This window comes from Lycium ferocissimum, chromosome 6, assembly GCF_029784015.1.
Source record: "Lycium ferocissimum isolate CSIRO_LF1 chromosome 6, AGI_CSIRO_Lferr_CH_V1, whole genome shotgun sequence".
Classification (NCBI taxonomy): Eukaryota; Viridiplantae; Streptophyta; class Magnoliopsida; order Solanales; family Solanaceae; genus Lycium; species Lycium ferocissimum.
In genome coordinates, this window is record NC_081347.1 from 47,935,383 (window position 1) to 47,961,395 (window position 26,013).

At 36.7% G+C, this 26,013-nt stretch overlaps 2 protein-coding genes across 2 annotated transcripts; both read right to left on the reverse strand.

Annotated features, from left to right (window-relative positions):
• Nucleotides 1-2,958: 2,958 nt before the first annotated feature.
• On the reverse strand, nt 2,959-9,977 carry LOC132061340 (uncharacterized). The gene is made up of 5 exons (XM_059454176.1): nt 9,738-9,977; nt 9,047-9,692; nt 8,452-8,742; nt 7,732-8,029; nt 2,959-3,079 (listed from the first exon to the last, which is right to left on the reverse strand). Exons 1-5 carry the CDS (start codon nt 9,975-9,977, stop codon nt 2,959-2,961), a joined length of 1,596 nt encoding a protein of 531 aa, XP_059310159.1.
• Nucleotides 9,978-17,701: 7,724 nt separating this feature from the next.
• On the reverse strand, nt 17,702-24,219 carry LOC132061341 (probable carbohydrate esterase At4g34215). Its single transcript, XM_059454177.1, has 2 exons — nt 23,574-24,219; nt 17,702-17,959 (listed from the first exon to the last, which is right to left on the reverse strand). Exons 1-2 carry the CDS (start codon nt 24,141-24,143, stop codon nt 17,702-17,704), a joined length of 828 nt encoding a protein of 275 aa, XP_059310160.1. The 5' UTR covers nt 24,144-24,219.
• Nucleotides 24,220-26,013: the final 1,794 nt, after the last annotated feature.

The window sequence follows — 26,013 nt, forward strand, 5'->3', positions numbered from 1 at the left end:
ATGAGATCAGGTAAAGTGTATAAAGTGCAAAGTAAGCAACCAAGAATAAATGAATGAATATAGATGTATGCAATGCAATGCACTGGCCAACATTTCATATCTGTACACACATGATAAGGGCAATGCCTTAAAGCCATGACCCATGGTGGAACCGCGAAGTCCATGTACCCTCGTTCTGGCAAATGACCTCGGACACGAGCACTCTCTCGCTCTGGTAAATGACCTCAAATTACGAGCACTCATCTCGCTCTGATAAAGACCTCGGATCACGAGCTCTCGTCTCTCTTTTATGCTCTCCGCCAAAGACCTCGGAGGCTACACTCTCTCACTTTTATCATTTCTGTCACCATTATATCAGATCACATTAAGCAATAAAGAATGCATGCCATGTATGAATCAACCCCAAACAACATCACATATCATGGGATCAATAGAAACTTTCCACGAAACACACATCACAATTCGATTCATTCACATTTTCTTTCCTTTCCAGATGATAACTGAGATATCAAGAGATAGAGATGAAGCAGTCAAGTTTCACAAATATCACAAATCATGGCAACAAGCCCACATAACATCTATCAATACCAACCTAGTTGGAGTCACCTTCACACCATGCCCGAAGGCCTATCATGCTTTCCCCGTCAATAACTATCATCTACATATGCTTCGCTAATTGGAGTCTTACCAATAGGTAAGGCGTAACCTACCTCAAAAGCTGAACCGGTGCCACGAACTAGTCTGCTAGAGCCTTTCCCTTCCGAATAGATTTCGAACAATCAAAGTCTGTCAAGTAATTAATCTATGCTAGATTACGGAACTAACGATAGCCGTATTACCATAATCCCTAAATTGAAATCAAAAGTGACCTTAATAGGAACCCCAGGCCCACAAAGGAAAAATCAAAATTTTATGCTGAAAAAGGTTTCCCAAAGTATAGGGGATTAAAATACCAAGATTCATCACAAACTAGTCGCAATAGAGCATCAATTTCACTATTTAATCAAAATCCCCAATTTAGAAAAAACCCCTTATTTTCCATATCCCAAAATCTTGAGTAAAAGAAGTATTCAAGCTTAGGAACTACTTAACCATTGATTAGATGTTTAGAAACTAGGAATTCCGCAACAAAACTTGAATCTTTAGATAGTAAATGGTTCAAAAATCATTTTAGGATTCATGACCCAAAATCCCCAATAGAATTCATGATTTCTACCATAGATTCTTTAGATAAAGCATGACAAAACCAATAAAAGAGAGTAAGGAACTTACCCCAAGGATGAATCTCAAAATTTTCCACAAAATCGCCCCACAAAACCCTCTAGGTCTCCAATTTAGTGAATGAAAAGAAATGGCTTCGAATTGGGAATTTAAGGTTCTAATTCTCAGCGATTCCGTACCTGCAGACCGTTTTCCGCAGGTGCGGCCTTGTATCTGTGGAGAAATTCTTGCAGTTGCAACCTCACTTAAACTTACAATTCACGAACCTGCGGGCCTATAGGTGTGAACCCAAGTTTGTAGATTCGGCACACCAGACACTAGAAAAATCTGATTTTTCACCAAGTCGAACCCAAAACCCAAAACCCAAAACTTATCCGAGACCTCTCATAATACAAAGAAAACAAGCAACCCACTATAAAAACACGCTACAAACCCATCCGCACCCTGAAAATTCCAAAAAGAGGTCATCTTAACCCGGTCAACCCCCAAACATCCAAAGACAAGGTTTCTAACCCAAGGACTAAAACCAATCATCCTACCAAGTTATAATCAACCTTCCGGACCTAATGGAACCGACAAAAATCCTAAAAAGACTCATTTATCCAAAAGTCAACTATTGTCAACACTTTTCCACTTATTCAACTTAAAGGCTTCTAAAATCCTCAAAACCAACGTGATCACCTTGGGAACCGCGCTACCCATCCTCACGAATCAAAAATACTCTAACGAGACTAGAGGGACGGTCAATAGGGGCATAAAGGGTAAACTTTCATAAACGACTGAATGGGTCATTACATGGCATCAATCTTGACTTGAGTTAATATTATATGATCCATGATGTATATGCATTCATTCCCTATCTCAAAACTCTATTGACACTTGTTATCATGCATTTGGTACTTATCCATGCATACATACACATGTCCATTGTGATAAGATAATTATGAGATACGAGATGGCCCATCGTGATCGGAAAAAAGGTAAAATTGACGTGTTTACGCTTGAAGGGAAATGGTTCTAGGTATGGCGATATGATTTGCGCAGATATGGTATGCTATGGTATGATTGATATGGCTCTACCCAATCTAAGGGTACATAGATGAAGGCGTTAAGAGGTATATGGACCTCGCGAATCCCCCATTGGTCATGACTATACGACCTGACCTGTAGCATGTGTGTACTAGCTATGAGATTTAGCCAGTGCATTGCATTCATGCATTCACTCATTTGATCCATTGCATTCTTACATGATTATTGGTTACCGTCGTTTTGGGTGGAACCTGACTAAGGGTTAAGAGAGGTATGGTTCTACTTATGTGTTTCTTTCAATCTACACTTGTTGCACTGTTTTCTAGTGCAGATACAGACTCGTGCTCCAGTTCCATCGCTCGTGGCTGACTCCGATGCTATCATTTCCAGATTCTAGGGTGAGCGACAACTAGACGTACAACCCTGGATTCTTCTCTTTATGTTCCTGCCCTTTCCTTTTGAGACATATTTCTATTTAATTATTATCTAAGACTTGTATTCTATTTAGAAGCTCTTATGGGAGTTAGACCAGGTTTTGAGTTGTATTCGACTAAGTTATTTTCCCCATTTATTTATATATGTATCTTAAGACTGTTTAGACAATGTTGTTGGTGTAAACGATTTTCTTACTTGTTTTTTATGATTCACTATTTTGGGAATGGTATGCCTACCAGTGGGAGGGTGTAGGTGTCATCATGACCCAGAAATTTAGTTCGTGACATAATCTTTCCCCCTCGACAATTCTTCATTAATTGTGGCAACTTTTTCAGAGACTGTACCCAGTTTAAGAAGCCCTTTACAACTGAAAACAACACCTATTACAATTTCTCTATGAATATAAAAAGTTACAAATTTAAGAACAAATAATCATGTAGGGATCTAGTAGCTCAGTTGGTTGGCTACCTGAACTCTCACCTTATTGGCGAGGGTTCGAATCCCCACATTGTAATTCCCTTCCCCTACCCCTATGTAATAAAAACAATTAAAATAATAATAATAATAATAATAATCTAACTATTACAACTCAAAGAACTGTATGAATAGATCTTGATATAAATAGGTTTTTTTTCGTTGCAGTTGATTCTCTCTCACTTGAAGACACTCTGAATAAATTTCTCTTTATTTGCTCTAGTGTCTCTTTATTTTGTGGTGTCTTCAACAACATCAATATGATGATTTATGTAGTAGTAGGAATAGTCATTTCTTGCATCTTCACCTCATGGCTTGCTTGTCAACATGGGCATCAAAACAATATATCTATATGATGCAATTTAAATAAATCATGAAAATATAATTTGCGGAATAAAGTCTTGAAATTATCTCATAGCATGAAAATTCATGAAAACGTAATAGTACGCAAACATGAAAGCATAACCGACTCGTGAACTAATATCTCGTCTATGAAACCTCTAAAACATGTCGAATACTAACTACAAGACATGGCCCCGGACTACCATAAACCGCATACTAATATAGACTCCATGTTGAACCCCGAGAGGAGTGGGGCTCACCAATAAGCCGATAACCGAGGTGATCCTACCGCGTTGTGTGTATGCTCCCGAAAATCGGTATCCGCACCGCGAAGTGTGCCCCGGCAAAAGGGACGTTAGTACATGGTGAATAGTACTAGTATGTAAAACTTCCGAAATGAAGAACATGGCACAACATAGGTATAGGACATGAACTGAAACTGAATGTAACTTGAACATGAGCATGAAACGTGAGTAAAGTCCGAAAACAGTAAATCAATGAAAATACATGTATATAAAACTTCTTGTAACGTGGGGAATGCTATAGTGTAACCGACAACATGATCTGGTACTTGCGTCCTACCAGGAGAACACTCACACCTTGCCAGGGGATATGAGATTTAAGTAATAATAAGCATGTAAGGATCCAAACCGCATAATGAAGGTGTTGCCTCCTTGTCGACAACCCTTATCCTACGGTGGCGACGTAGTTTCGGGCTATCCGAGCCTTCTCGGTTAACTAAGCAATCCCAAAAACATGAACATGATATAGTTGGCTAAGAAGCCCATGATTTTCGTGAAATAACTTGTAAATAACTTGTAATCATGATTTCACGAAATAACTTGTAACATGGTTTCATGAAATATCTTGTAATATGGTTTCATGAGATAACTTGTCATAGTCTTGCAAACATGTTCTTGATTCATGAGTAATAACAATAGTTCATAATTATATATATAATTGACTTGAAAACATGCTTGTAACTTGCTACATAAAATCATAAAATTTCATATAAACATAATGAGAACACATGAGGAAGAATTCATGATTCATGGATTAAGCTAGGGTTCCTAATAACCGTAATGGAAGATTAGGAATACAATAACGAATATAGATACAAAAATTCATGTACATAAATACATAACTATGGGCTACCAATATGTTGGGTTTAATGCCCTAGGGTTTGAACTTCATGGATATCAAGAAACGGAGCATGGGGAAGAACGTAGAGATTCCCACATGTGGATGGAAGTTCTACATACCTTAGTCGCTCCAAAACTTGAATTAAAGACTTGAGCTTTGAAGAGGATTTCCAAAATCTTGAATTCTTGAACCTTGAGATGGGTTTTCTTGAAAACCCTAGTTTTAGGAATGATGATTTCTTGTTTAGATCATTAGAGTATATGTTAGAATTGAGTTGGAATAATTAGAGTAGGCTTACCTTGGTGTTCTTGATGATGGAAGAGGGTAGGAGGTCGTTCTAGGGCTTGAAGGAATGAAAAATAATGATTTGAACTGATATGGACGAATATATACTGTTCTGGAAAATTGCAGTTTACGTCCAGCACAGTACTGGCCGTATTTTGAAATACTGGCCGTATTTTGAAATACGGTCCGTATTCCGAATGGACTGCACTGCGTCTCTTCAGTAAAATGGCCATAACTCTTTGCACAGATGTCCGTTTGACCCCCATAATATACCGTTGGAAAGGTATTTCAAAGCTCTACAACTTTCATCAAGGAAGTTTTCCCAAATTCCAAATACGTTTTGAAATACGGGCTGTATTGAAATACGGTCCGTATTTAACAATGTAAAATTCAAATGTCAAATTCCTTGGTTTCAGTTTACGTTTTCGTAAATCCTTGGCATCGAAATACGGTCCGTATTTACGACTTGGTTTACGGCCCGTATACTTGAAATACGGTCGAAATATCGTTCATGGGCGTAAACCCCCATCTTACAACTGAACAGGGAAATTTCAATTCTCACATCCTTTATCTACTTCTCTAAGTCTAGGATCATGGTCAAAGCTTAGGTTAAAGATACGAGGTGTTACAATATCTCCCCCTTAGGATCATTCGTCCTCGAATGATGGGTCATGGTTAAGAATATGGCTGGGCATGGCTTGAATACACGATGTGAAGAAAACATGACATGAAACATGAGGCATGAAATGATGTGATTACATGAAAACATGGATACTCTGGCATGAGACATGAAACATGAGCGCTGGATAAATGACATGAGCGTGAAACATGAGACATAACATGACATGGGTTATGGAAAGTTACCTTGAGAGTTCTCTGCTTGCTGTTCAAACAAAAATGGGTACTTGGATTTCATATCCTCCTCGGCTTCCCATGTAGCTTCCTCAACCTTCTGACTCCTCCACAGGACTTTCACTGAGGCTACTTCCTTAGTTCTCAACTTGCGAACCTGACGGTCAAGAATGGCTACGGGGATCTCCTCATAAGTCAAACCATCCTTAATTGTTATAGTATCAATAGGAACAACCAACGACGGGTCCCCTACACACTTCCTCAACATGGACACATGAAACACGGGATGTACAACAGCCAAATCTTGTGGCAACTCAAGTTCATAGGCTACTAGACCGACCTTTCGCAGAATTCTGTAAGGTCCAATATATCTGGGACTGAGCTTCCCTTTCTTGCCAAATCTCATAACACCCTTCATGGGTGAGACTTTAAGGAACACCCAATCATCAACTGAAAATTCTAAGTCCCTTCGCCTCACATCTGTATAAGACTTCTGGCGACTCTGAGCCGTTTTCAAACGCTCCTGTATTAACTTGACTTTCTCCATAGCTTGATAAACCAAATCTGGTCCTAACAACTCTGCTTCACCAACTTCGAACCAACCAATTGGTGATCTACACCTTCGCCCATACAGAGCTTCAAACGGTGCCATCCCAATGCTAGCATGATAACTGTTATTATAGGAAAACTCGATGAGAGGCAAGTGATCATCCCAATTACCTTTGAAATCCAAGACGCATGCTCTCAACATATCCTCCGGGTCCGAATAGTACGCTCCGCCCGGCCATCCGTCCGCGGATGAAAAGCCGTGCCGAGGTTCACCTTGGTACCCAATCCTTTCGAAAGGATTTCCGAAATTCACCGTGAACCGAGCACCACGATCCGAAATAATGGACACCGGGGTCCCATGCAATCCGACAATTTCATTAACATACACGGCTTGGCATAATCTTCTCGCTCGAATCGTGGTCTTGACCGGTAAAAAGTGCGCCGACTTAGTAAGCCCGTCAACGATCACCCAAATAGAGTCATGTCTCCTAGCCGAACGAGGTAGACCTCGATACAAAGTCCATATTGATCATTTCCCATTTCCGCACCGGAATATCGATATTCTCGAGCCAAGCCACTGTGCCTCCGGTGTTCGGCTTTCACTTGCCGACAATTCGGACACTTAGCTACAAAGTCGCTACATTCTTCTTCATATCATTCCACCAATAAATCTCCTTAAGATCATGGTACATCTTAGTAGAACCCGGGTGAATGGAATACCGGAATTGTGAGCTTCTGACATGATTCTCTCTCTGAGCCCATCTACATCTGGAACACACAATCTACCTCGGTACCTCAAGGTACCATCATCTCCCCCTTGTTCGAAAGCCGTCGTCTTATGCTTGTGAATCCCCTCTTTCAGCTGCAACAAGTAGGGATCATTAAACTGTTTCTCCTTGACTTCAACGACTAAAGAGGAAAGAGCCCTATTTTGAACAACCACACCACCATCCTCGGAGTCCAAAAGTCGAACTCCAAGATTGGCCAAACGGTGAACTTCCTTTGTCATAACTCTCTTATCTACGTCCACGTGGGCTAAACTTCCCATGGAACGCCGACTAAGAGCATCCGCTACAACATTCGCTTTCCTCGGATGGTAAAGAATATCCACATCGTAATCCTTTAGCAATTCGAGCCATCTCCTTTGCCTAAGATTCAGCTCCCTTTGCTTGAAGATATATCTGCAGCTTTTATGATCCGTGAAAATATCAACATGCACTCCATACAAATAATGACGCCATATCTTAAGTGCAAAAACTACAAACCGCCAACTCTAGGTCATGAGTCGGATAATTCTTTTCGTGAACCTTGAGCTGACGAGATGCATAAGCTACAACCTTACCATGCTGCATTAAGACACATCCGAGACCAACTCCCGAAGCATCACAATAAACCACGAACCCTTCGGTTCCCTCTGGTAGAGTCAAAACTGGCGCAGAAGTCAATCTCGTTTTCAATTCCTCGAAACTGCGCTCACAGGCATCTGACCACTGAAATTTAACTTCCTTCTTCATCAGCTTTGTCAATGGTGCTGAAATAGACGAAAACCCCTCTACGAAACGTCTGTAATAGCCTGCTAGACCCAAGAAACTGCGGATATCTGAAACTGATGTGGGTCTGGGCCAATTCTTAACGGCCTCAATCTTCTGAGAGTCAACCTGAACACCCTCACCATAAATCACATGACCTAAGAAGGCTACTGACTTGAGCCAAAATTCACACTTAGAGAATTTTGCATACAACTTGCGGTCCCCGAGAATCAAGAACTATACGAAGGTGTTCTCGCATGCTCGGCCTCACTACGGGAGTAAATGAGGATATCATCTATGAAAACAATGACAAAAAGGCCGAGATATGGCTTGAAGACTCTATTCATGAGGTCCGGGGCATTGGTCAAACCGAAGGACATGACACAGAATTCGAAATGACCATATCTGGTTCTAAAGGCTGTCTTAGGAATATCTTGTCCCCTAACCTTAAGCTGATGGTAACCTGATCGGAGATCTATCTTGGAGTAACATTGGGCACCCTGAAGCTGATCAAATAAGTCATCTATTCGTGGAAGAGGGTATTTATTCTTGATCGTGACTTTATTGAGCTGGCGATAGTCAATGCACATACGCAAAGAACCATCTTTCTTGCGCACAAAAAGGACTGGGGCACCCCATGGAGAGACACTGGGTCGGATAAAACCCTTGTCTAGAAGATCTTTGAGTTGAGCCTTAAGCTCTCGTAATTCAGCTGGAGCCATCCTATAAGGTGGAATAGATATAGGTTTCGTACCAGGGAGTAGGTCAATTGCGAAATCAATTTCCCTATCAGGAGGGATTCCGGGAAGATCCTCGGGAAAGACTTCTGGAAACTCATTAACAACAGACTGATCGAAGAGTTGGGGTCTGGGAAGCTGAATCCCTAACCCGAACGAGATGATAGATATAACCCTTAGACACCATTTTTCTTGCCTTGAGGTAAGAGATAAACCTACCCTTAGGGCTTACTGAATCACCCTTCCACTCTAAGACTGGCTCATTAGGAAACTTGAAATTTACAGCTTTGGTTCTACAATCAACTGACGCATAACATGAATATAACCAGTCCATGCCCATGATTACATCAAAATCTACCATTTCTAACTCACATAGGTCAGCTGGAACAACATGGTGATAGACTCTGACTGGACAGCCCTTATAGACACGTCGGGCTATGACTGACTCACCAACTGGAGTTGACACTTCAAAAGGTTCCTTTAGCTTTTCAGGTTCAATACCAAATTTCCTAGCAACATAAGGGGTGACATAGGATAGGGTGGATCCAGGGTCCATGAGAGCATAAACATCGAAACTGAAAACGGTGAGTATACCTGTGACAACATCAGTACGAGCATCGATATCCTGACGCCCGGTCAAAGCATACAAACGGTTTGGGCCACCGCTTGTGTTGCCGGATCTAGCTGGTGCACGTCCTGCCTGAGTTTGGTTATTATGAGGAACCGACGAATTTATTGACTGAGTCCGATTACCTCCTGTGCCCTGTCTGATTGAAGGGCAATTTCGCTGAACATGGCCCGGCTGGCCACACCCATAGCAAATATTCGATCCAGAGCGGCACTCCCCAGGATGCCTCTTCCCACACTTAGCACAAATCGGATTGGTGAAGTTACTCTGAGTCACACTGGCCTGAGACTGGGAGCCTGGCGACCTGAAATTCTGCTGACGGTTATCTTTCCTGAACTTGAAAACTGGAGCACTTGCTGTGGACGGAGCAGGTCCTGCTGACCTGTTCTTAAAGAATTTCCTGTTTCCGTTCCCGCTGAACTGTCCGGTAGACTTGACCCTCTTGTTGAACTCCTTGTCTTTCTCTTTCTGCAAGGCTTCCTCCTCCTTTAGCCTTGTCTCATTGCCCTGTACGAAAGCAACCATCTTGGAGATGGTCATTCCCCCATTCTGTGCAGCAATGTTGGCCCCATCATACAAATGGGAATCAAGTCCTCCAACAAACCTTCTCACTCTCGCCCTCATATCCGGTACCATATGTGGAGCATGCTTAGCCAGACTGACAAATTCCAAATAGTAGTCCTGAACCGACCTGCCATTCTGCTTAAGCTTTAGGAATTGCTCAGCCTTAGCTTCCCTGACCTCTACTGGCATGAAGTGGTCTAGGAATGCACTTGCAAACTCATCCCATGTAGCATCGGGTGCATCCTCACCTCGGGACAATTCCCAAGATTCATACCATGTGTTAGCAATGCTCGCTATGACCCTTATGGATTTGTAAATAGCCTGATGAGCTCCAAAAGTAGCGCTTCGACATTCCGCTTAGACTTCAGAATCGTCATAATCCCGAAGATTTTTTGAAGAGCATCAATGTAGTCCTGAGGGTCTTCGTCTTTCTTTGTCCCCGTGAAGACTGGGGGATTCATTCTGAGGAAATCCTTAGTCTTAGAAGACTCTCCATTATTTCCTGAACTTGACCCAGATTCCTGACGTTGGGCCTGAGCTGCTACCAGTTGTGTGAGCATATTGATAGCACTCCTAACATCCCCATCCGAATCACAGGAGGTGTAACAAGGAGCGGAGCGGGGGGCCGCCGTCCGAGTCGGAACGGTCTCTTCGCGAGTTGCTTCCGCAAAGAGCCCCTTGGCTAGTGGCCGTAGCCTTTTCGGTGTATTTCCTTTTCGCAGCATTTTCTCGAAAATACGTACACGCACGAATTAGAAAGACATCCTAAAAGTATCGCTCTAATCGCACGATCTAGAATATGAAAGAAGTGAGACAATCCGAATGTCTTGGTGGTCAATCCGTTTATATGCATGGGGCCCTCACACATATAAAAGTGACCCCACTGGACACGGTTTCATAGACTCCCTAAAGACACTTGAACCTAGGCTCTGATACCAAGCTTTGTCACGCCCCGAACCATGGCCTGGGCGTAACACGGCACTCGGGCCTTGCTTACATGTGTCCGAGCGAACCTCATGGCTTGCTTGTCAACATGGGCATCAAAACAATATATCTATATGATGCAATTTAAATAAATCATGAAAATATAATTTGCGGAATAAAGTCTTGAAATTATCTCATAGCATGAAAATTCATGAAAACGTAATAGTCTGCAAACATGAAAGCATAACTGACTCGTGAACTAATATCTGTCTATGAAACCTCTAAAACATGTCTGAATACTAACTACCAGGACATGGCCCTGGACTACCATAAACTGCATACTAATATAGACTCCATGTTGAACCCCGAGAGGAGTGGGGCTCACCAATAAGCTGATAACTGAGGTGATCCTCGCGCGTGTATGCTCCCGAAAATCGGTATCCGCACCGTGAAGTGTGCCCCGGCAAAAGGGACGTTAGTACATGGTGAATAGTACTAGTATGTAAAACCTGCTGAAATGAAGAACATGGCACAACATAGGTATAGGACATGAACTGAAACTGAATGTAACTTGAACATGAGCATGAAACGTGAGTAAAGTCTGAAAACAGTAAATCAATGAAAATACATATATATAAAACTTCTTGTAACGTGGGGAATGCTATAGTGTAACCGACAACATGATCTGGTACTTGCGTCCTACCAGGAGAACACTCACACCTTGCCAGGGGATATGAGATTTAAGTAATAATAAGCATGTAAGGATCCAAACTGCATAATGAAGGTGTTGCCTCCTTGCTGACAACCCTTATCCTACGGTGGCGACGTAGTTTCAGGCTATCTGAGCCTTCTCGGTTAACTAAGCAATCCCAAAAACATGAACATGATATAGTTGGCTAAGAAGCCCATGATTTTCGTGAAATAACTTGTAAATAACTTGTAAATATCTTGTAATCATGATTTCACGAAATAACTTGTAACATGGTTCCATGAAATATCTTGTAATATGGTTTCATGAGATAACTTGTCGTAGTCTTGCAAACATGTTCTTGATTCATGAGTAATAACAATAGTTCATAATTATATATATAATTGACTTGAAAACATGGTTGTAACTTGCTACATAAAATCATAAAATTTCATATAAACATAATGAGAACACATGAGGAAGAATTCATGATTCATGGATTAAGCTAGGGTTCCTAATAACCGTAATGGAAGATTAGGAATACAATAACGAATATAGATACAAAATTCATATACATAAATACATAACTATGGGCTACCAATATGTTGGGTTTAATGCCCTAGGGTTTGAACTTCATGGATATCAAGAAACGGAGCATGGGGAAGAACGTAGAGATTCCCACATGTGGATGGAAGTTCTACATACCTTAGTCGCTCCAAAACTTGAATTAAAGACTTGAGCTTTGAAGAGGATTTCCAAAATCTTGAATTCTTGAACCTTGAGATGGGTTTTCTTAAAAACCCTAGTTTAGGAATGATGATTTCTTGTTTAGATCATTAGAGTATATGTTAGAATTGAGTTGGAATAATTAGAGTAGGCTTACCTTGGTGTTCTTGATGATGGGAGAGGGTAGGAGGTCGTTCTAGGGCTTGAAGGAATGAAAAATAATGATTTGAACTGATATGGACGAATATATACTGTTCTGGAAAATTGCAGTTTACGTCCAGCACAGTACTGGCCGTATTTTGAAATACTGGCCGTATTTTGAAATACGGTCCGTATTCCGAAAGGACTGCACTGCGTCTCTTCAGTAAAATGGTCATAACTCTTTGCACAGATGTCCGTTTGACCCCCATAATATACCGTTGGAAAGGTATTTCAAAGCTCTACAACTTTCATTGAGGAAGTTTTCCCAAATTCCAAATACATTTTGAAATACGGGACATATTTTGAAATACGGTCCGTATTTAACAATGTAAAATTCAAATGTCAAATTCCAGAATGCTCAGAAATCCTTGGCATCAGTTTACGACTTGGTTTACGGCCCGTATACTGAAAAATACGTATTTAACCCAATGTAACATCCAAATCATGGGCGTAAACCCCCATCTTACAACTTGATTTACGTCCCGGGAAATTTCAATTCTTACATCCTTTATCTACTTCTCTAAGTCTAGGATCATGGTCAAAGCTTAGGTTAAAGATACGAGGTGTTACATCAATTATGATAATATTTTCATGTCTTGAACTTGTATTCCTTGTAGAATTGGATTAAGCCTTAGTCCATATTCTTCAAGGATTCCTTTTTTACACGTGGAACAACTATTCTTGCTTGCACCAAACAATCTCTAGTTCTTATGTAAAGAATTTGGTTCTTCTAGTGTTTGTGCAATCCTGTTTCCACCATTACCAGTTTCTTTAAGAGATGTGTTAAGGACCTGGTTCTTATGTATGTTTGTCCATTCTTCTTGAACGTTAATTTCCAATTATATATTATTTGTCAATCATCAAAACTTCATAAGATATTGAATTGTAATTCAGATCAAAGAAGCTCAATAAATTCCCCATTTTTGATGATGACAAACTCACAATAGCTTTATAACTCTTCATGTGCACTCAAGAAGCTTCATAGCTCTTCATTTTCAGTCAACTGCATCTTTCTCCGAAGGACCAACTTCTATATTGATAATTCCTTCTTAGAACCAGCTCCATGTTGATCCAACTTTTGACTTAGCAAGATATGATCTCACTTAAGTCTGTGTAGGGCCTTACCTTCCATTCCTTGCAATACTCTAAATGACTAGGTTTAAGAACCTGAGCATTACCCTTTATTTATTTGCAACTTAAGCATAACCATTTATTTGTTTGTTGTAAAATATCATTATTGAAAGTACAAGGATCAAGTTTTTTCTTTAGGATATTTTTGAAATTTTCAAATCAATGCATATATCTCTATTTTTCTTACTTCCCTATTTTCCCCCTTTTATCATCATCGAAAAGACAACAACATTACTTGAATCAAGTATGAGAATTAACAAATGTCCAACTCATGGTCACTGAGGCTACACTAACATGAACACATGACAAGTCTTAAGAGAATCAGGTTATTGCATGATAGCATCATTAGATCTTACCCAAATTTACTTGGTCATGCCATGCGTGCATACCTATTGCAGTATAAGACTGAGTTAGAAATTCATCTCACCTTAATCTACTTATTACGATCATTAAAACCTAGCCAATCATAGAAGGAATCAAAGAGATTTTTAATCCATCTTAAGTTGTCCAAGCTGAAGCGGTTATTTTCAAAGTGATCTCTACTTAGATTTTTTTGTAAATATGTGCAATCTACTCCTCAGCTTGCAAAATTCCATAGAGATATGTCCCTTCTCCACATTATCTCTTAAAAATTGGTGCCTAATATCAATTTGTTTTTTCCTCTTGTGTTGGATAGAGTTCTTTGCCATATTCATAGCACTTGTATTATCACAAAAGATTGAAACCCTTTCAATTTTGACACCATAATCTTCTCATTGCTATTTGATCCATAATAGTTGTGCATAACATGAAGCAGCAACTACATATTTAGCTTCTATAATAGATAATGCCACACGATTTTATTCTTTATTGCCGAAGAGATCAAACATGATCCAAGGAAATGAGCCCCCCCATATGTGCTATTCCTATCCACCAAATATCTAGTATAATCAGCATATCCTATTAATTCAAAGGAACCTCCGGTACTATACCAAAGGACCAGCACCTGTGTACTTTTGAGATACCTTAGTATCCTCTTCACAACTTTCATGTGAGACTCCTTTGGAAGAGATTGAAATCTAGCACAAAGTTCAATACTAAACACAAGGAGCTAATCATACCCTATACTTCTTTTCTTCAACCAAAGGACCAGATTCGGCTTTGTCAAGTCTAGTGGCAGTGGCTATATTGGAGTACCAATGGTCTTCGCATTATCCATGTCAAATCGTTTCAGCAGCTCCTTGATGTACTTTTGTTGGTGAATCATTGTCTCATCCTTGGTTTGTTTCCCTTGCGGTCCCTGGGAGAAGTTTAGTTATTCCAACATATTCATCTCATTTTCAGTCTCCATAAGTTAGCAAACTCATTATACAAAGTCTCTTTTGTGACACCAAAGATGATATCATCGACATATACTTGAATAATTAGTAGACTTGTGTTTTGCTTCATAAAAAATACGATATTATTAATCTTACCTCTTGTAAAACCATTCTTAAAAAAACATAATTGAGTGAACAAACATTGTCATCTACAGCTATAGAATGAGTTAGATGGGCCCAAAAAGTTCAGTGGAGATGTTGATAACCCAACAACATGCTTATTAGTAATTCCATATTATACGAAAAATTATTACTCCTACGTGAAATTTCATCGGATACCCTTTTTTAAGGTTTGTGTTAAATTTTATTCCATCATTTAAAGAATTAGTGCAAAAATCGATTCAACAACATAAATTCTCCTTCTTCCCTCCTTCTTCTCCCTCATCCTCCTCCTTTACTTCCTCCTCGTTACCTAATAGTAAGAGTTAGGGCACCAAGTTGTGCTGTTCTAAATGGTGAGAGAGTTTTCTCTTCGTTTGATGTAAATTAATATGCAGAAGAAATAATATGTAGCCTCCTTACACTGCTCCAAGCTGGTGTTGATCTCTTATTTATCATGTTTAAACTAGATACAATTAAGTGTAGATGATTAAAGAGACGTTGTTTGATTGACAATAGGTGCTTAATAGAAAATGATCTAATTAGAGATATGAGTAATTGAAAAAGACAAATAACTTTACAAATCCAGCAAAACTTATATAATAAGTAGAATGAACATGGTACCGGTTCTTGTCAGTCCGACAAAACTTGTGAATAATTAAACAACACAGGTAAATTTTGTCAGTCTGCCAAATTTGCGAATAGTTAAACAACACAGATAAATTGTGTCATCTGACGAGAGCACTAACAATTTAACAAGACAGGAAGAAAAAAATTGTATTAAAGTTGTGTTCAGCAACATAATTTGTGAATAGTGTAAACTTTGCCCAGGACTTGTGAACAATTTGTATCAAAGTAATGCTTTCACTTGGCATAACTTCGTGGAAGTTATAACAGACGAGACTATTTTTGCACAAATTCATTAACTAGGGACAAAATCTAAATAATTTCCATTAATGACCATATTTTTGCAAATCACCCTTACTCATATTAGATAGGCTCACACATTGATTTGGATTAATCAAATTTAGGAAATTGAAAAAAATTATTGTTGTAGAATACGATGCTTAGCTTGAAAGACATTCCTAAAATTGTTGAAAACCATATTTTTAATTTCTTTGTCAATCATTCTGCTTTATCAACCGATTATAGGTAAAATTTAAAAATGATTATATAACTAAGATTTATTTTCCACCAAAGTTCACAACTTTAATTTTGTTTTCATCAAAAAGTCGCATAATTATATTTTTTAACAGAAAAGTCATAAAAATTTTACCCTACTAACACAAAAGTTACAATTGCTGAAAAATCAATCTTCCAATGGATGATAATTTTTTACTCTACATTTTATTTTTAATCTAATGAACACATACCCAACTAAAAGAGGACTGACCTGATGCAATTTTTAATTTTCCGATGAGCGATAATCCACCATTTTTTTACCATCTCAAATGTATCGAATTCTTTACCCCCAATTTTGGATCCCCATTTTCAAGATTTTCATCCAAATTAATATTCCATCCATCCCAGTTCATGTGACCATCTTTCCTTTTCAGGCATTCCAAGAAGAACAACATATTTTCATACTTAGTAATAATTTAATCTTAAACTTCTCATTTTACCCTTACTGAAATAATTTTTTGCCACAGAAATTTATATGACTTATTTGAGATCAAAAATTTCAAAAACCTACCTTTTTCTCTTAAATTCCATGCCCAGTCAAGCACCTTCACATAAATTGGGACGGAGAGAATAGTGACTAAAATTTAGAGATTTCATATTTTCCCATGAAAATCGGTAGGAAATTTCTGCAGAAAATATCTAAGGTAAAACTCCCCGGTAATTCACACTCCAGAAAAAACATCTCTAACCAATTAAACAACTAAAAGGATCAATGAATTAGAAAGAATTTATCACAAAATTATTATTTTCGATTCACTGATAACTAGCAGTAGTAGTTATTGCTTCATAAAGTTTAATTTCGTACTATCCAACAAAATATAATACTTTCCAATATATACTACGTGTTTCAAAAATTGCGTCGGGTCGGTCTTCTTTTAATTGAGTCTACACTTATATGATTAAAAAACTAAAAAGAGATTAAAATTAAAAAAAATTATCACTCATCGAAAGATTGGACTTTCTGGTAATTGTGATTTTTGTGTTAGTAGGATTAAAGTTTACCTCTCGATCGTAATATAAGAGATCTCTTTAGAAGTTTAGATGTGTCAAAAGTTAAATAACTCTGACATAATTATAGAAACACTTTCGTTAAACATTTCTAAAGGCATGAAAAGAGTAGTCATGATGTTATCATTTATGTCCTATCAGTTCGTTATTCAGTTATTCATTCTATAAATTAAAGCAGGCTTGCAGAAAAACAATCCAGCAAATGATTATGGAATGTTCAAGCAATTTCAAAAGAGTGATAACTTCCAAGTATGTAAATATCTTGTTTGCTTTAAAATTACAAAATCATTCCTTCAGTAATTGTGATTCAACGTTTTACACTAGATTGATATTTTTTATTTCGATCGGCAGTCCTCCGGTTGTTTTCATACAATTACGACCAAAGTATAACTCAATATACACATTTTACACTCTTTTTCTTTTATATTTGATTCTCATAAGACGAAATTGACTTTCGCTTCATGAAGCAATAAATACAGATATTCAAACGTGGGAAGAGTGAATAATTAAGTTTATTACCGAAAGAACATTCTAACACTTAAGCTTTATAAAAATAAAAAATAAAAAGAGTTCCACATGAGAAAAAAATTAAGCTGTTAAGTGGAGGACATCATGTGATAAACCTTGTTTGAAATTTTCCTGGGTGATGTAAAGTTAGAACAAAGAAATGCCTCAGCCAACATATTGCCGACTCGAATTTGTGATGCAGTTGTGAGATGAATGCCATCAGGATTCAATGATAGTCCGTTAGCATCTACCTTCACTGCATTTGGGATTTCAACTTCTATCTGAGCTTGTCTAACTATATCTGCAAATTTCCCTTTAAACCACGGATCTGGAATATGCAGAACAACCTATAAAATCAAACAACTATGATGATCACCATATGCAGAATTACTTGAATCAGAATACTCCTCCAATATGTTCAAACAATTAATCTAATTAAATCACTTGCTGAAAAGAATACACAACATTGGTGACATATGAGATTCCTAGGCTCCTTGTAAGACTTGGACAATCATCCTCCCTTTGAGCTAACTTTTGGAGTGTGAGTTAGGCTAATGCCTAATTTGACATGGTATCAGAGCCAGACTCAAGCCCGATTTGACGTGGGCCTTGGTTGCCCCCCCCCCCCCCCCTCGGACCGATGGAGGTTGGAAATGCCCAGGGTGCACGTTCCAGACTGGAGAGTGGAACTCCGGATAAAAGTATGTTCAGATCTGGATGTGACGGGGGAGGGGGTTGAATAGAATATACCACTTGGTGACGGATGAGATCCCTGCGCTCCTTATAAGGCTTGGGCAATCAACCTCCCTTTGAGCTAGCTTTTCAGTTTGAGTTAGGCTCAAGACCCATTTCTCCCAGCCCATGAATGAATCCCACATCGATGAAGAACGAGAGCCCTGGGTTTCTTGTAACACTTGAACAATCCTCCTCCTTTTGAGCTAGCTTTTGGGGTGTGAGTTAGACTCAAATTTTTTTTTCTGACAAGTATTTTCGAGGCCACTTCTTTAAGTAGATATGGACCCCAATTTTGAGTGAACAGATGTTAGAATAATGTTGCACCCACTAATTGTTTGTGTTATTAGAGTGAAACTTTTGTATAAATATGTATTTCAAAATGGTCAACCACTTACATGTCAATTGATGAAAATCCACTAGATTTGCCCTATTCTACACCCACATAAAATATGAGAGTTGTTTAACAAACCAACAAAAATAGTCGAAGACGAATGATGGATCTTTTAAATTGGAAAAAATGGAGATGACTAGTTAATACATTTATGATTCATATGACTATTTGCAAGACCATTCGTATTGATCATTCATAGGAAGTTACTCCATCCGTTTCACAACGTTTGTCTTACTTTACTTTTTAGTCCATTTAATAAAGAACGCCTCTTTCCTCTTTTGACAACTCTTTAATTTCAACTTTCCACATGACATGTTTAAAACCATTATAAGATTAAAGGATGTTTTTTTACATTCCACATATCTTTAGTTAACAACTACAAGATTCAAAAGTCTTCTTTACATTCTTAAATTTTGTGTTAAGGCAAAACCAGACAAACATTTTAAAACGGAGGAAGTATAATTTATTCTTTCATGTATAATGCTTATTTCAATATTTATTTTAATAATATTATTAATATTCAATAAAGCGTGCATGACTCAACATACAAGTGCAATGCACGTACAGAGAAACTAGTATATATATAGAGAGAGAGAGAGAGACTAATGTTTGAACGATGGACTTTGGAAAGAAACTGAGAACGGACCAAGCAATTAGAATCCTAAAAGATTTTGGTTTATTATAAGAGACTAACTTAACCAAATTAATGTATGAAAAGTACTTTGTAGTTATTGAAAATTATTTATGCAGCTGCAAATTATGGAACTTACCACCCAAGCAATCAAACTTGGTTGGACTTAGTTAAGGAAAGAAAAAGAATGATTTTTATGATGAGTAAGATTGTCTTTCTTGTTGGAAAAGATTCCTACTCACAATTTATTTCCTTGTTTAAGAAACCTAATTGGGTTATGATAGTTTTAATGTGTTTTACTTACAAAAGAGTCCAGGTTTCATTAAAGATGAATGCACTTCCAAATCATATATATATATATATATATATATATATATATATATAAAGTTGGGAATGAGCAAGGTGATGTGGCATGCCTAATTGGCCAAACTCAAGATATAAATGTTGTAATATTTTATTTTAAAAAGTATAATCTATTACCTATTTTCTTGCCACATAATTAACAATTCAGCGGCATGTTAAGTATGTATTATTGATAAGTCTTCATTATTATTAATGCTCTTCAGTTAATTTATTAGATCATTTTAAGAGAAAAATTATATATGAGAAAGGAAGGTTGGCAGAAAAATTATCAAATACCAAAGGACACAAGAGACTCAACGTTTGGAAAGTAACATATTTTAATTATGTAAAATAATTACCACTCGGTGAAAATCATTAATTGAAAAATATTGACATTTTTATGAATCTGTGAGCATATAATTTTGTATTTATAGATAGAAGTAGATTTTCTTGGTATTTATAATTTTTAAGTTTACTCATAATATTTCATGTAACAATAGTTTATGCTAGCTAAATGTCGTGATTTAATATTAGTTTTAGACAAAATTAAGAAAAGAATTAGTATCATTAAATGAACGTCAAGAATCAATTTAGTTCTTCATATATAGTTTATGCTTAAAAATATTAATTCTAAGTTAACATTGCAATTTATAGTACTTTTTGTAATTTTTAATAGCTAAATTTTAATTTTAAAATATTAAGTTGATCTAATTCAATTTAGCTTTTATAATTTAGTCAAATTAATTCGGGGAAGATGAAAAATGTCACAAAAATTAATATGGGGGCAAGAGTAATTAGTAAGATGTAGTAAATCTCCATTTCAAAACGATAATGTGGCTCTGTAATTTTAATTTCTAAATTTTAATTATGAGATATTAAGTTGATCTAATTCAATTTAGCTTTATAATTTAGTCAAATTAATTCCGGAAAGATGAAGATGTCACATAAATTAATACGGGGGCAAGAGTAGTTAGTAAGATGTAGTAAATCTCCAGTTCAAAATGATAATGCGCCTCCATAATTGCTAATTTTTTGCAAATATGTATAATAACAAACAATGTAAAAGGTAATTTAATAATCCTTTCAGTTTATATTATATGGTGTTTTTAAATTGGGCTAGAAAGTAAGAAGCATATAACTAAGATACCTTAATTAAATAGTACCTATTTAATATGGTCTTTTGGTTATGTAAAAATTCATTTATCTAAATAACGGAAAATTTGGTATAAAGAAAAAGAAAAGATTCCCAAAAAGTTACTGCACTACAATTCAATATACACTAATTACATAAGCCCATATAAAAATTGATTTAAGATAAAGAATGAGTCAAAAAAAAAAAATGAGTATAAGCTAGGAAAAGAAGAAACAAAGCCACGTCTAGCAACACAATAGGGATAACATTCTTGTGAGAACTACAGATTGCATCCTCCCTTATATATAGTTACAATTTTTTGGTTATGTAAAAATTCGCTTATCTAAATAATGAAAATTTTGGTATAAAAAACTATTAATACCTTCTCAATTATATAAAAAATGATTCGAATTAAATATAAAAGCTAAGAATACCATATAATATGAACTGAAGGAAGTAAAGAGCAAGAAAAGATTCACAAAAAGTTATTACAATTCAATATACACCAATTACATATGCCCACATAAAAATTGACTTAAGATAAATAATGAATCCAAAAATGTTAATAGGCAAGGAAAAGACAAAACAAAGCCATGTGTAGCAACACCATAGGATTAAAATTCTTGTGAAGACTGCAAAATTTGGGATCCTCTCTTATATATAGTAGTAATATAATTTGATACCATCTGCAATTTAGTTTTGTCATTTTGATTACAATGGGATTCTTCTAACAAATTCAATTTTTTTAGTCAAGAAGACAACATGAGAAAGTGAAAGTGCAACCGTGAGAACTAAAGAGTCAAGTTTAAAATGATTTTTGGTATTTCATTTACAAATATTTGGGTATTTTATTTTTCTGTACCGAAGACGTTAACAATATTAGTAGTAATATACACCACTTGATAATAATACAATTTTAGATAATGTTGATTTAACTATTTTTAACAATTCAATCCATATGTGTAGAAAATTTAACTGCCTTAAACAACTGGAAGATAAATTATTTGTTCTTCCCATGAAAATCGATGTATGTAAAAATGTCATTTAATTTAGGAATACTACAGTTTCTTTCTATAAATGCATTTACAATTTTTTTCATTTGAGTAAATGATTAGTACAAATTATGTTGTCGAAAGCAGTCATATGTTTTATTGCCTTTTCAGGTCTTTACATGTTGACGATTTCTTTATATATACCCGAGGTAATTAAACATATTTATGGAGGATTGGAATACCATATCTTGCCCATTTGACAACTTTGATTATTTGAATGAACACCTAGTTTTAAAAGGAGAAAATTAAATTGCAAACATCCAACTCTCTGATTTGGTATTGACGATTTCAGGAGCAGGGAAAAAACTCTTGACAAATTGCATAGCATTTGAGCAGATTATACTAAGATGAGACGACTTTTATAGCATAGAAGAAATTCTTGACAAATTGCATAGCATGTTCTGAGAAGAATGATCAGATTGTACCACAAAAATAAGATAAGCAGAGAGATCAGGCAGCTTTAAAGTTATATACGACATACATGAGTTTTTAACCTATCGACCTCTCTCAGTAGGACTTTATGTGATTCTTTTTATTTCTATTTGAATTTTAGGCATTTTAGTGCACTTTAGGTTTTCTTAATTAAATAAAACTTCTTAATTAAATAAAACTCAAAATAAACTTCATATATTGAAAATAAATATCTTCTCTAAATTAACAAACTTTAATAATTAATTGAAATATATGTTATTATAAATGATTCTTTCTCATAAAAAGAGGGATAATTTCTAAATTATTTAGTAGCATGTGGATTTTTGGAAAAGTGGTTTATATTTTATAACCGTGCGAAGCGCGGAAAAATTCACTAGTCTTTGGCATAAAAGGGAGACAACATAGTGAGCATTCAAGTGTGAAGATCTGAAGTAAGGAATGCGCAGAAGAACCAAAGCAAACAGAATGCGCAGAAGAACCAAAGCAAACAAGTATTCCTTCATCAACTTACATCGAGTGTTGAGTCCAGTCCTAGTCCATGTACTAGGTTATCGAGTTGTAATATCTATTCACTTCTCAGAAGCATATTTTGAGATTGTAATCCGGTGTAAATATAGATTCAACCTTGAGATGGCTTGAAAAGGTAATTAAAGGGCTTAGAGTTAAATTAGTTTTGCTTCAAGTCGGAGTAGACTTGAAGGAGGTGCAACAATCTTAGTGTTTGTTGAGAAAGGCATAGGGTTAAGTCTTGGGTTACAAATTGTCGTAATTTGAATTTAAGGCTCATTTATTTTTAGTAGAGTTGGAGTTAAATTCCACTAGAATAGGTCATGATTTTTACACCTTTTTAATGGGGTGGTTTTCCACATAAAAGATTTGTATTTTTACTTTGTTGGACTTTATCGTTTCCACGAAACACATAAAAGAGCCATGTCCGTTCAAAAACATAAAGTTAGGAAAACTATAAAAGTTTACAAGAATTCGGACAACCGATTGACCCCCTCTTGAGTTTTATAGGTGCACCAGAATTAACACGTAGATGCTGCTACTAAAGCTCTACCTTCACAAGTGCTAAAGTATAGCCTGTGATGATATCAGAAGCAACAATATCACGGGAAATTATGTTAGCCCAGTTAAAGTCAATTTCCTAACTTGTAATCTCCTCCTCCCCGGTATATGTATAGTACAAAATATAAAGGATAAATGATAAATGCTAAGATGGAGATTAAGTGGGACAAAAGTGTACCATTAGAAGTGGAAGCAGAGGAGAGTTTAAGTCAGTGCGCAAATCTTGAATGAATTTCTGGAGTTTGGGTTTGTAACGAGTTGCATCGAACTTGGTGATTGTATCACTCTCACCATGAAACCACAAGAGTCCTCGAAGTTCTCCTCCCTGTCTAAGAGAACTCCTCACTTTTTCCAGCAACCGGTCATATGGAATATTCCCACGCGACCACCAGTTAATTCCTTTTCCAGACACAGAACAAGGTACTAAACCTATTACACCAAAATTTGGATCCTTCTTAAGAATTGCATTCGCAAATGCCATTCCAGGGCCAATTCCACAATTCCTAGCACAATCAACCCCATAATTTAGAGGCTCCTTAGCTATTTCCCAACGCAAACTCACACTAAGCTTTAGAATATCTGGATTAGATTGGCACTCAGGTGGTACAATGCCATCCCAATGACCGCAACATACTCCTCCTTGACCTGCCATATTGCTCTGCCCTGCTAATATGAATATCTGTTTGTTCAATTTGTAGGTGCTCCTATTCGTTGTTATATCTTTTTTAGGATTCTTCATCATCACCATCCATAAATAGGGTATAAGCAAAACAAACAGAGAGATTAGTACTATTTCTTCACTTTTTATTGACAGTCTATTCCACTTGAAAACCATCCTTGTCACCCTCCTATTTTCTCTTTTTCTAAATCATCACAAGTTACGCTGAACTCGTACAAAAAGGAATAGTTTGGAGAAATTCTAAATGCTACCAACAAGGAAATATCAAAAATCAAACTCTAATTGATCACATATACATGCATGTTGGTCTGTTTCATTGAATTTTTCTGTTTCTAAAGTAAAAGTCATTTTGTTTCAATGTACCTATGATAAGTTTCCATATAAACCTTCCCCACATTATTGGCATTGCGAAAAGATTGTTTATAAAAGGTATACCTATTAATTACTACTGACTTGATTTCTCCAACAAGGTTGAAAACTAATTTTAAACAATTAAATTCTCCATTAAGCAATATTAGAAAAATTTATATATAGGAAACATCGAGGACCTTTTATTAATAATTAACAACACCAATATGTAAATGTTTCATGCTATATAATAGCTTGTTTGACCAAACTTCTAAAATCAGCTTATTTTGAAAAGTGTTTTTTTCAAAATACTTTTGGTGAGAAATGGTCTGTGTTTGCCCAAGCTTTTAAAAAATGCTTCAAGTGTATTTTTCTCAAAAGTGATTTTCAAAACGAAAAAGGGCCTAAAATACCCTCGAACTATGGGATTTGGTACAAAAATGTCCTCCATTTACCTTTGCAGTATAAAATGGCCCTGTCATCAACCTATTGGGCCTAAATTGCCGTTATTTTAACGGGGGGGGGGGGGAGGACAATTTATATATATATATATATTTTTGCCTAATAGATGGGCGGAGGGCAATATTATACGAAATCTCATAGTTCAGGGCATTTTAGGCCCTTTTCCCAAAAAATAATTAAATTTTTTATTTATTACGTGGCACGTTTTTATTGGTTAGTTTTAAAATTAACCTAAACTAATTGTATCCCAACATAAAATTATTCACCTAACCCCCCCCCCCCCCTACTTAAAATGGTGACTGTAGCAACATTCGTCCCCGCCGGTGGGCCATCATTAATCTCCATCGTGCTTTCCTCTATTGAAACAACCCAAAACCTCCATTAAAATCACCACCATAACATCGCTCATCCAAACGGCCCATTGAGCCACCATTAAATAGTCAATATTCTTGACAGTGTTACAGCTGTGGTTTTATTTATCCTTAATTTCACTTGAAAACCAGTAACTATATAAGGGAAATTAATGGGAATGTTCATGTGGTAAAAATGATTACCCTTAATTTCACTTGAAACCCGGTAACTACATAAGAGAAATTAATGGGAATGTTCATGTGACAAAATTGATTACCCTTAATTTCACTTGAAACCCAGTAGCTATATAAGAGAAATTAATGAGAATGTTCATGTGACAGAAATGGTTATCTGGAAATGTTTATTTAAAAAAATATTACACTTCATAACTGCATGAGATTACCATCCATGCAGTTCAATTAATAATCCGTTCTTTTAACAGATTAGATTGTAGAACCACCAGCCAAGAATATTGGCTAGTTACTGGTGGATCGATGGGCCGTTTGGATGAGCGGTGCTACGGTGACGGTTTTAATGGAGGTTTTGGATTGTTTCAATAGAGGAAAGGATGGTGGAGATTAATGGTGGCTCACCGGCGGGGACAAATGTTGCTACAATCACCATGTTAAGTAAGGGTGTGTTAGGTGGATCCGAATTTTGTGTTGGATATAATTAGTTTAGGTTAATTTTAAATCTAACCAATTAAAACGTGCCACATAATAAATAAAATTTTAATTATTTTTTCAGAAAAGGGCCTAAAATGCCCCTGCACTATGTG

Coding starts and splice junctions, on each gene's coding strand:
- LOC132061340 (XM_059454176.1), bottom strand. CDS start 9,977: ATGCCAGTAGAGGTCAGGGAAGCTAAGGCTGAGCAATTCCTAAAGCTT. Junction 9,693..9,737: donor TCTCCAAGATGGTTGCTTTC/GTACAGGGCAAT, acceptor GAAGCCTTGCAG/AAAGAGAAAGACAAGGAGTT. Junction 8,743..9,046: donor TGAAGTGTCAACTCCAGTTG/GTGAGTCAGTCA, acceptor CGTTCGGGTTAG/GGATTCAGCTTCCCAGACCC.
- LOC132061341 (XM_059454177.1), bottom strand. CDS start 24,143: ATGGTGATGATGAAGAATCCTAAAAAAGATATAACAACGAATAGGAGC. Junction 17,960..23,573: donor CTCTGCTTCCACTTCTAATG/GTACACTTTTGT, acceptor TTGATTTTATAG/GTTGTTCTGCATATTCCAGA.